This window comes from Strix aluco, chromosome 6 (genome assembly GCF_031877795.1).
Source record: "Strix aluco isolate bStrAlu1 chromosome 6, bStrAlu1.hap1, whole genome shotgun sequence".
NCBI lineage: Eukaryota > Metazoa > Chordata > Aves > Strigiformes > Strigidae > Strix > Strix aluco.
The window spans coordinates 36,618,562-36,631,062 of record NC_133936.1 but is presented as its reverse complement, the minus strand read 5'-3'; the positions used below and the strand labels follow the sequence as shown (position 1 = coordinate 36,631,062).

General features: G+C 35.8%; 1 protein-coding gene across 1 annotated transcript in view; it reads right to left on the bottom strand.

Annotated features, from left to right (window-relative positions):
• Positions 1-12,501, bottom strand: part of CALCRL (calcitonin receptor like receptor) — a 67,024-nt gene that overhangs the window by 20,027 nt on the left and 34,496 nt on the right. Inside the window, exons 2-6 of the mRNA XM_074829655.1 lie at positions 11,805-11,904; positions 10,627-10,771; positions 9,012-9,122; positions 7,964-8,076; positions 5,306-5,397 (exon numbers count right to left, since the gene is read on the bottom strand). Of these exons, the coding sequence (XP_074685756.1) occupies positions 5,306-5,397; positions 7,964-8,076; positions 9,012-9,122; positions 10,627-10,771; positions 11,805-11,855 (512 nt within the window). The 5' untranslated portion in view covers positions 11,856-11,904. The remainder of the gene's footprint in view (positions 1-5,305; positions 5,398-7,963; positions 8,077-9,011; positions 9,123-10,626; positions 10,772-11,804; positions 11,905-12,501) is intronic.

Genomic DNA, 12,501 nt, shown 5'->3' with positions numbered 1-12,501 from the left:
CCCAATTTACTATCATATCTGAGCTTGAAGAAGTTGTCTTACACTACATTTCCATTTACCCAAACCTGTTAAGGATAATTCTCTTTTACTCACATTCTTGTAATTTTTCCTCCTTAATCCTATAGCTAGAGAAATACCCAAATAAGTAAAGTAATGCAAATCTTGTCTTGACCTTTGTATATAACTAAGTTATAAACAGTATATAGGATACAATTATAAAATGTAATATATAACTGTATTTAATTGTGTCAATTTTCAAGGTTTGCTTTTAATCTTGCCATAAAATTGAAGATTAAAATATCTTTGGAAGGGCTTTTTTTTTTTTTTTTAAACAGAGGTCCAATATCCAATAATTTTAAACAATACTAGAAGTTGAACACAGTCGGAGCAAAATTCTGTTTATCTGCCTTTCTAGAGAAAGCAGGTCTAACTTAGTGCCATTCTAAGAGGCAGGGATGCTTCTCATTCAAGTTTTTCCAAATAAATACAGCTTTACAGACAAACACAAAAGTAGAAAGCCTATATGTATGTATATACAATTCAGATCATTGGGATATTAAATCTTAACGCTCAAAATTCCCAACAGAGCAAGTAACATCCATTTTGTTACAAAAGCAGATGGTCACTTTACAAAGCTGGGTAAAAGTGATCCTTTTAGATTTAAGGTAGGGGATGTGCACCACAGTTGAGCAAACTGACTTGATCAGAGTCACACAGCACATCTGTACTGGCAGGCAGGAACAGGGCACAATTTTGCAGGGTGAGCATTGCTCAAGGAAACTTCTCCCACATGCAAAGAGAAGTGATAAAGACTGTGGTACAGTGGTCATGCTCAGGAAACGCTCTTTGGTTACTTCGGAGAAACATCTCGTGAAGCCTCTGCTGTAAAGAGCCTGTGCCTTACAACTGCACCTACCTACCTCCATTTAATAGCCAGCACTACAGAGTGCAGTCAATTGGCAAAATGAAATGACTCACTGGAGGAGGAAAATCTATCACTTACACATGCAACTGCTCTTCATTGCTAAGAGAAATCAGGAACACATTGACAAGGTCAGCAGGGGGCAAGTCTAAATTGTCACATGGGGAAAAAAATCAAGTGTTCTAGCTTTTTCTAATAGAGTGTCTGGAAGAAAAGATAAAGTATGGAGAGTAATGCTTAATTTTCAATTTGGAAGGGCAGAAAGGAGAAGAACTTTGTATTTCAACAGAGGAATACAGATACAGAATAGTCAGAAAAGCTGGAGGAATATACTGAAAACTGTTGAGAACGTGACAGATGAAACAAGAAACAAGATGACCTCACTGAACAAGAGAGAGTCAAGAGACTGTCTGTAGAGGACACTGCACTTCTTGGCTGCATTCTTTGCAACTATCACAAGAGCAGCGTATGAAGCACCCCACAGATACACAGAGTAAGTTAACAGGTTCAGATACACACACTGCAATACCGTGAATCAGGTAGAGTTTCTGCAAGTCAAGCCTTGGAGCCCTGAGACATTCTAAGCCTCATAGTCAGTAAATATGGGGGAAGGAAACCACTCTAGAAACTAGTGCTGCTGTGCACCACAAGGAACTACCCTACATGAACCTCTGTCTGTCAAGTGTTATTTGCCTGAAGAAAATAGAAAAGAAAGTGTCCAAATACAGAACACACATTTGAATATGAAGTAAAAAAGTATCTCCCATTAGGCTTTTTTAAATTTTATTTTTGTCTTTTGTTTTAATGCCCAAAACACATAAAGCCTTGATTATTATAATATGCAGGGTTTTTTATGTTCTTTGAAAATGTATTTTTATATGTTTTGGGGGTTTTTTTCCTGTATGGTTTATATATGAAAAGAGAGGCAACACTAGATTCCAGCTAAGAGCTTTGTGTAAACAGGTCCTGAAGAACTGTGGAATTCGGTCTGCTTATTGTTAAGATTCAATGCACAGGCAAGGAAAAGCACGTACAGCTAATGGGGCCATCTCTCAGGGTCATCCAGCAGCTGTTCCTGTTGAATATTCAAACACACCCATCCACACCCACCTCCACCCATGCATAAAAGGATTGAAAAGATCACCGGACAAGAAACAAGAAAGCAAGACTGATGACATTTAAAAATGAAGACTGCTTTTTTTTTCTTAAGCCTCCCCACCCTCCCTCTTCTGTTACCCTTCCTATATTCCTTTTTCTGCTGTTTTCCTTAATGACATAATCTCCTTTAATCACTTAATTCTCATCATTATGATCTAAGAACATTTGAATGACCTACCCCTGGATTAAACCATGTGCAGTAAAATAAAAACAGACCTCCTGCTAAATTACCTATTTCCCTTCCTATTTTGACTCCTGTATGTCTCGGACATTAGGGAAAAATTCATTTCTCCAATATTTCTCCAAAAGAAAAGAAGGTAACATTTTTCAAAAGTCCCCAGATGTGTTTGAGATGTAGTTTTTTAAGGTATTCAAATACTGCAGAATTCAGCCAGTGAGCTCCACATATGCACCTAATGCCAATTATCTGTTCAGCTGAAATTAACCTGAAGTGACTGAGGAACCTCCTCTCTATCAATCCATGATTCAGCTGTTTGCCCACTCTTTAAGCATAGTGTTGGTATCCTCTGTGAGTGCTGTCATGATGCTTGATCAACAACTCCTTTATTTCAGGTGGGGTTTTTTTGTTTGTTTGTTTGTTTCAGGGTTTAAGCTGGGGGGGGGGGGGGGCATCTTTCAAATTACAGCTCCCCTTTCTCTGAATTCTTTTTTTCAAGTTTTCTCTTGCCTTGTTTTCCTTTCTTTATGAAAACCATAGAACTGTTTTAATGGAAGATTTATAATAAACACATGTACGGTCTAGAGGATGTAACAGAATGAGAAATCAGAGCCACTGCAAGAAGTTACTTGTATGTGTCATAGATGAATTTACAGAGGGGAAGATTGGAGTTCAAGTTTATAGCCCATTTTATGCTATTAAACCAAGAACTCCAATCCACTTGGGGAACACAAGTCACAAACCAGACAAGCATTTCCAATCAGACAATTTTCTAAAGAAAAAACAGAATTTCAAATGAAAAAATAATATGCACAAAACCATTTCAATCTTAAAAAAATTATTCCATTCAAAACCCAAATAGTTAATATTTGAAAAGCTGAAGATATTTGAAAAAAACCTGTCATTTTTCCTACATAGGAAAGTATCACCTTTCTAGTCAAAAGTAAAGATACTCTAATGGTCAGCAATCCAGCAAATGTCATCTGGAAACTATCAATCGACTAAAAGAATAAATTTTTTGGAAACATGAGAAATTCAAAGGCACCCCCACACAATAGCAAAAAAAAAAAAAAAGTCCACCTGTTAAAGCTATGAATAATTACACAAGCTTCAGCCGATACATAATACATCCTGGTATTAATCTAGATCCTTAAATACCCTTCTAGTACTAAAAATACTTTAGAGGAACTGTACATCCCAAGAGAACAGCTTGTAGAGAACTTTCTTTAGCTTCCTTTAAATTTTGTAATTTCCTTTTATATCCCAACATAACCACAGTCTATAAGATGCGGTTTGCTGGTCTGGATTAATTCCATGTGGTTCTCAGAGGACAGATGATCCTTCTACCAGAGGGAAAAAGAAAAAAAATCCCTGGAGGGTTAGACAAACACAACATAGTTGTAATGGTAGCAAAGCAGATCACCTGCTTTTGCAGTAAGTGCCACAAGCCAAGATGAAATTGGCTTGGTTTTCATTTTATAGTACAGAAAAATCATGCTTTACTGTCTCTGAACTTTTAAAGTAATATTGTATTCCAAATATTTTTGTTTTCTCCTGAGAAGTCTATGTCAAAGCACTTTTCCTGTCACATTAAATATTTAGTCTGTTAAACTTTTTGTAACATTTACAGTTAACAGTATAGCCCTTTTTTATGCAAAATCAAGCTTCTTATAAGGACTTAGCGCCATTTCACATGTTGATTTTGTGGAGGGAAAGTGAATTTGGAAATGGTAAGCACTGTTTTTATATGTCAAATATGTCAAATGCAAATAAATTAAAATGCACAAATGTTTTGGTTTGTCCTCATGAAAAGAAGTCAGAAAAAGCTGAAAAGTCATCCTGAATATAGGATTTCATAAAGAGAGGCTACAAAGTTGAAACACTGTGGTTTGTTGGGGATTTGTGAAAATGTTATCCCAGAACCTGGGGAAATAGTGCATATCTAAATTGGAAACACTGTACTCAGACAGATGTGACTAAAAAGGATATTTTTTTTATCAGATATCTGCTACCCCTACCTAATCAAAGTCCAGAGCATGAGAAAAGCAAAATCTGAGCTAGCCTCACAGTTGCTGGTGTTCGTTTTATTCATATTTAAATGTTAGGAGAAAATAAAAGATGGAGTGACACAGTAGGGTATAGTGGTAAGACCGCAGAGCAGATCTATATTATCCAATGAAAACTGATACTGAAATGATTAAACTAGTGCCAGTTAGCAAGGAAAGCCTACACTGTGCAGTGCAGCATTTGGCAGAGGTAACTCGTGTCTCTCAGCTCTGCTCATGTGGCAAACACTCCTGGTTTCACTCTTCTACTAAACCTCACCAACATCGTCAAGAAAAAAAGTCTTTCATGGGAAAGAAAAATAAGGTCACAAAATTTGAAGTAATAGGATGACTAATTTTAAAAGACCTGTGCATTATATTGCAAGCGGTTGTGACAGTGGTGATACTGCTCAAACTTCCTTTCAAGAAGGTAACATAACTGTTAGTGGATATGACATAACTGTAATAGACGTAATATGGTGAATAAAAAAAAACAGGATTATTTTTATTATTTCCATTCCTATTGTAGCTCTTAGCCTTACTTTCTTTACAGTTTATCATATTTTGTGGCTACCTACTTTGGAATGTCACTGTACCTATCATGTGTTATCAGTATTTTGGTTTCCATTTGCTCTTTAGTTTGGTTGATGCTTGGCATATCCACACCGTAACTTATTATAAAAAACCCAACCAAACAAAAAACAAACAAACAAACAAAAAACCCACAAAAACTACAAACCCAAAACAAACAAATGAGAATTGTCCCATTTCTTATTTTCAACATATTCTACAATTTTTGTTTTGCAAATTTGGGATTTTATGGTTGTTTTCTCAGAAACCTAAAATTTTATTACAATATAATGTTCAATGCCAAACCAATATACTGACTTTCTTCACCTTCTTGCTCTATCTACCTTCATTGGGATGGCTGGTGTTTCAAAGTATTGAGCCTAGGATTGTAGTAACTACTGATACTTGGTAAAGGCTTTTAAATATACTTACTTAAAATAAAAGAATATGCCAAGGGAAATCAGAAGTGATGCAATTGAAAGACCATGTCCGATGATGGCCAAGTAATACAAATTCAGAGCAGTCTGCAATACAAGAACAAAAGCAAGCACCTGTGATGCACACAGATCTATTGTTGATAAAGCACATACTTATACATCTTCTGCATGTAAAAGGACTATAATAGGATTAAGAAAATAAAAACATTACAGATAATGAGTCAAGTCTAAAATCCTGCAAATCAACATCTTACTGAATTCAGTAAGACACACAGCAGATTTGTTGAAATCGTCACTAGAAAGAAGAGCCTTACACTATCACAATAAAGCATAACTATCTGGATTCTATAGGAAAAATTAGATCATACATACAAATGCTCACATACTTGCAACTGCATGTATCTTCTGAACTTATTATTTCAATTTAAGACAGACTAACTGCAGCTTGATACATATATTGACTTTAAAAAAAAAAATATAAAAAGATTCCAGGTAAAGTTTTAATAAGGTTGTAAGATGAGACAATGGTACCTCTTTGTACATGCCAGAATTTTTCAAATTATCATTCTTTTTAAAAATTAGATTTTTTTTTTTTTAAAAAAAGGCAATGCAATAGGTTCAAAAATAAAAATTTGGAAAAATTTGGAAGTGAGAAGAAACGAGGGTTACCTCTGAAACGCTGAAGTTTGGCTACATATATATAATGACAGCCTTTCTATGACAGGTCGATATCCCATATCACCACCTTTCAGTGACCAGTTTAGACAAAGGTGCATGTTAAGGATTTAGAAGATTTCCACCCAATTTAGAACTGGCACAAAACAGCAGTACAGCAGGGACTGCTGCTGAGGGCAACAACAATAAGAATTGAACAATGGACAACAGTCACATTTATTGTGCATTATCTAATCCGCCTTCCAAAAAAAGTGAAAAGATAACGTTGTTTAATATAACAACACATACAACTGTAGCAAGCAGTAAGGCTTTCTTCAGAGCTATTATTTCATTTAAACAATAGCTTCTGATGCATGACAGTTGAAATACGCTGGCAAAACAGCCTGAGGGAAACGAGCTCATTATTCATAAAGGATGACCTGCATGGATCTGCTCCCGTCTAAATAATATTCTCTCAGTTTCCAGACAAATATTAGGAAGAATCAATGAATTATAGCATCTCTGCTAGTAGCATTAAACTGCTATTAGCGTATTCAATGTCTCATGATTTGAGAAAAAGCAATACAAAAATGCCTTGTTCTCATCTATTACCACCTTTTCTCAATGTGGTCTCTATGTAAATACCTTAAAACACTCTTGACAGCAATGATGCAGGCAGTTGGGATCTCTACCAGATGTCAGTATTCTTGACACAATCTGCTATTATTGAGCTTTTTTCCATGAGGTCTAAATTAATTTACAGTCTATCCTGACCTGTATTTTATATTCTCAGTTCTTGGGTATTTACAGTGTCAACTTACTGCTTCTTCTCACGACTGAATGTTTCATAAAGAATATTAGTGGACATAAGGGGGCAAGAGGGGAGGGGGTGTGTGTGCAAACTATGCAGTTTTGCCCATTATATCTTCACATATCACAGAGTATCTCAGAAAGAGGGCATTTGGAGGTTTATCAAACTTTTTTATTTTATTTATATTTTTCTAAATCTCTTAATGTATGGGCATCTTCAAAATAAACTGAAGTCTACAGAAATACCATCTACACATATACCCACATCCATATGTGTGTGCATAGTCTACTTTTGATATATAGAAAACAACTCTCTCAAAGCATTTTGCTGCCTAACCTGAGATAATTTTGTATGCTTGTAAAATTTCACTTAAATAAACTTGAAGTATAGGTTTTCCATTCATGTAAGGAGCTTAATATCTCAGAAGCTAAAAAAAATGGCACTTGGGAGCCAGGACACAAGACATACACAGGAAAAGGGTCACAAGAGAAAACAAAACCTGTCTAATACTTCTCATTTACTTCCCTTTGGCCTCCAAAGATCCTGTGGTAAATCCACTCAACCAGAGCTTGCCTAAACTTTTGTAAAAAAGAGAAGATTATCTCTGCTTTTCACACTGGGGGGGGAAAAAAAAAAACAAACAACAAACCAAAACCAAAACATCCGAACTCTACTTAGAACTGTCTTGAAGATGGATTAATCTCAAGTAAAACTTTGGTTGTACACCTGCTGAAAATCTGTCACTATGAGTTAATTGGATAAACCTATTCACTCGGCACATCTTCCAGAGATGTGCAAACCTCCTGCAATTCTGCTGAACTTGGACCCTACTTCAAAACTGCAAAGCAAAATGTAAAGGTCTGCTCTTATAAGGCATACACTTTGCTTACCAGTAGATGACTGTGGATCACCTAGACAAGTACTAGTACCTACACATTTAAAATACCCATAAACAAAAATATTATCTATCATATTATTCAAGCACTTGAAATCAGCTGTAGAAGACAAAGCAGGTGGTTTGGGTTCTCCCGAGTCTGTTTTGCCCAATTCATCCTTTTTATACAACGTGCTTTCTTCTTTTGACATTTTGATGTTGCATCAACTCTAGTGCCATTCAAGTTTTGAAACTTGTGAAATTTTTCAGATCAGTTTCTTGACACTGGTAACATGCATTCATTCCTCTCCTACCTTCACTTTTTCGTGCGTATAGATATTACACTGGGTATAGTTTGTCCACGTCCTGTTGCTTTCTGGGTGTCTAAACCAATTACCACTTGGATCACAGATCTTCGTAACTTTTTCTACAGTCAGAGTAGATGGAAAGAAAAACAAAAAACACAGCAGTCAGCACTGAAGTTCTACTTCCTGATGCCTAGTATTTAAGAAGAAAACTTGGCAAACAAATGACAGCTTTATTAATATGACTAGAGAGACATTGCTTGTTATTATGAATTCTGAGAAACTTGAGGCCATTGCTTTTGCTTGGCAAGGGCAACTGATGATGTGTTTTTCTTAAGAAAACAAATAGACTTCCCACCTCCAATCCAGTAAGTATCAAAATATATCAAACTGTTAAGAGAACTACCAGATGAAGTGACAAGAATATTTAAATGGCTTGTTTAATATCCAAGATCTAAACTGAAGCCTGACATCCTACCACTGTAAATTAGGATTGGACAGGCAGTAAAACATCAATAGAGAAACAGCTCAAGAACCAAAGTGGAAAATTTCTGGGACCACATAATGATTTCTATTGTCAAATAGAGGCATGAAAGGACCCTGAGAAATACCAAATGCAGCAGAAAGAGACAGGAGTGGATGTCTATGACATTTTCCACATGCTTACAGATGCAAAGTTTAACCTACAGAAACAGGAAAAGATTCACTTGTGGGAGAAACTCTTGTTGACTTCAAATACTAAAATGAGGTAGAAGAATGTCATATTTCTGCTTGTCCGTCAGAGAGAAAAGCTCATCTCTAAGAGGAAAAAACTGTGATCTAACTTCAATTTCTATTTCCCAATCTACAGAATCCCTCAAGGACATATTTCAGAAAAGAAAATAAGTAACTTGCCAGTTTTCTATGTGATAAAGGGAAAATGTAAATAATGGGTTTGGAGTTTTAGTCACTAATTCTGGAGCATTAGTGACTTGAATGGAGCAAACAGGAGGTATCAGGCACACAAAATCTCATTTTCTTAAGAAATGTGGTGATGCAGAAGCTCATGCACAGTTACCTGATGGGTTGAAATCCTGAAAGTAGTCAGGACAACGCTGTACTGACACAGTTCCAGCAGCAACATCACTCCAGCACAACCAGCCATCCCATGTCCTGTTACAGTAAGGACCTGCAAACAAGTAGAGACCACATAATAAAATAACAACCCTTCTTTCATAACAGTCTTTCAAAACTAAGATGTAGGACTGCCTAAGTTTCTCACTTACAGCAATGAGGAAAAAAAGAAAATAGAAACATAAGATTTAGCAGTAGTTAATTAAAACTCCACTTAACAGAAATAGTTCCTTATATGTACATTTCTTTGAACACATTTTAAAATCCATCATCATTCAGCTTGATATGGTCTATGTCTACAATTTACAAACCTCAGACCAAATAGTAGGCAAAAAACCCTAAATCAATTCAGACCAAATAATGCACATTAACAAAGAGCCTTAAGCTTGCAAAGACCATTTTACTGAATTTATTTACATTTTGGATGTACACCAAGCCTAGACATATGTTTACTAGTTCACTGAAAACAGTGGTATCCTAGAAGCCACCAGAAAGCCTGGCTGGGAGGCAGCCACAGCTCCTCTGCCTCTGGCAGGGCTGAGCCTGCAGCAGTCCTTGTGGACAGACACTTCCCTAAGTGCTCCAGGGACAGGGGATCCACACTGTCCCTCAAGAGCCTGTTTCAATGCCTCATTGCACTCACACAAATTTTAACATTTAAAATAAACCTCCTTTGAGAATGAGCTGGGGTTTTATAAAGAAATCCTTTCCCTAAAGGCTCGCAGAATGACTGACCCTCTCTACAAAAGATGTTTTTAGTATCTTCCTTCAGTTTTCTTTTTAAGACTTAATAATGCCCCCCATCTCAAAGGCTGCATTTTTCAAATGTCATGTAATTCCTCCTCTTCTCATATGAAAATTTTCCAATTTGTTCAGATCCTTCTGAAGCTGTGATGCCCCAGGCTGGATATAAGCTTACACTGTCATACTCTTATCCATTTCTGACCTCCATATATTTATTCAGTTCCTCCAAAGAATCATTTCAGAAGAGAAAAGAACTCATTGTAAAAGAATGCCATTGCCTCTTTTTACTTCAAAAAGCCATTCAGTGTTTCCAGAAGTTATAAAGTCAGAAACAGTGAATACAGTGACAGGTAGAGTTACTGAGGTTAGCTCTGAATGAGTTACCAGAAAAATCATTAATGACACTAACACAACCCTCAGAGCAGGGAACTTATGTGAATCAAGATACTTTTAATTTTTAAAGGCAGATGTGACCAGGGACACAGCAGTATTATAATATCATGACATGAAATAAAGTAGTAAGAGTAATCAGTCATCATCTTTGAATCTATTTAAATGAACATTTTCTTATCTCATCAGAAATGAAAGCTTTGTGTTACGTAAGAAGTGGTGCTGTGGGAAGGTACTATAACATATTACTTTATCTTCATGAATCCCAAAGTGATGTTTCTAAAAAATTGTACAAATATAGTTACAGCCTGAAAAACAATTTTTACCAACACAAGAAATGAATATATCTAAAGGATCCTGAATTACTGTAATTATATCTGTTGACCATTTGCCTTCGTAAAACATTATAAGAATATAATCTCTACCTTCTTTCCTATGAATAGGATCTTGCATAATTTTCTGGTAGCATTCATACTGTGCTGTCATAATTTTATTCCGTGTAACACTCAGTTGAGTGATGTCCTCTGTCATATTCTGATGCCCTTCAGATGGTATAGCAGTGGCAAAAAACTAAGAAGAAAAAGACTTTTTTTTAGCAAGTCATGTACAAACTCCAGTATAAACATCTTAAACTTCAATCTTTTTAAATATTATATTTTAAATATTCTTTTACTGAAGGAAAATTATCTTCAAATCTTATTACTGACAATATGATTTTGTGCTTTTCTGGTTAATTTAGCAATTCTTTTTACTAATGAATCTTGACAAATATCTCCTGAACAAGCATGGGGGAGTAACAATCTGCAAGATTTGTAAATAATGGAAAAATGCATAAAAAGCACTGAGACAGTCAGAAGCATATAAACAGCTTTTGCAAAATCCAGTAAAATATACTGAAGTTACATTAGTCTAAAAGGCACTTGAATCAGGCCCAAAACGATCCTATATGAAAAGAGATTTTCCATATACTGTATGAGCCAAAGCTTCTGGCTTGTTTAGAGCTACTTGGTTTCTCTATAGTCTTGTGAACCATAAAGCCAACCTCAGAATACAAAAAAGTGTTCAAAAGACACGACATCCACTTTTATAGTTATAAAAAATAATGATTAAAAAAACTCAAAACATTAAGAAAGTGGATCTTGATCAAAACCTGAACCTTCTAAGTGCATTTAAAAAAAAAAAAAATATTTTATGGGAAGCTACTAAGCTTCATGGAAAAACAAAGCTGCAGATTGAAATACTGTACCACTGTCATACAAGGGGTGAAATTAAAAGTTTGGAGGATGTCCTCTGAATCTGAGTTAGATGCCTCCTCCACTCTTCCTGGGGTATGCATAGTACTGTTTATATGTCACTTGTCAACTGTTACTGTAAAGTTCTCTGATAGCAAAGGATATGCTGGGTTCAGCAGAGGTAAATATGATTTCTGTTCCTTTACTACAGGAATTTAAAGGAGAACAGAGGTAGATAACGATCCTGCTGTGCAGAAACTACATTTGAACACAAGATTAGTTGTTTCTGCATTTCCATAGTAATACTTTTTATGGTATTCTGTACACACTTGTTAAAACTGTAAGTGATTTAAAAAAATTGTAAGACTCACCATAGTAACTGATAAGAACAACAGCAAAAATGTGATCCAGTTTTTTGTCATTTTTATATCCGGTGCAGTGAATTTTATATTGTGGTTGAATGAACTCAAACTGCAATGGAAAAAAAGTAGGAAGACATTTAGTAATTCATGAAAGCCAAAACTGAAACAGACTTCATATTTTCTTTCTGAATTAAATCATAGATTTCATTCCTAATCAATGGAGGTCCTCTCAATTTTTATTCATGCATGGTGACGCCATGTGATATACATGCAGATGTACAATGTGATGTGAAAAAAATGCACTCAACTCACTAGCAGTGAATGCTAGTAGCAGGGTTTTTCCTGCACTGCTGGCTTCATTGCCTCAACCAACACCAATTCTCCAGAGGGTTTGTCTCAGTCAGGTAGCTGGTATCAACTCTAACAGATATGTAGCAACTAGCCCTGTGATACGAGTTTACGCCTTGACATCTCTGCCTTTGGGCAACCATAGCAAACTGCAGTTCAGTTTCCTCTCAAGTAGACTTTCACAAACGCACACACACAGTTATTTCCTGTTCTCTTCATACCAGCTGATTTTTGATTTTGCCATTTCTGGAAGAACTGATCTAGTAAGTAGCCAGTTTATCTTGAAGTTACAACTTTGCAAGGATGACAATGGCAATGCAAGAATTAATTTGGAGCTGTAAAATAGTTTCTGTATCTG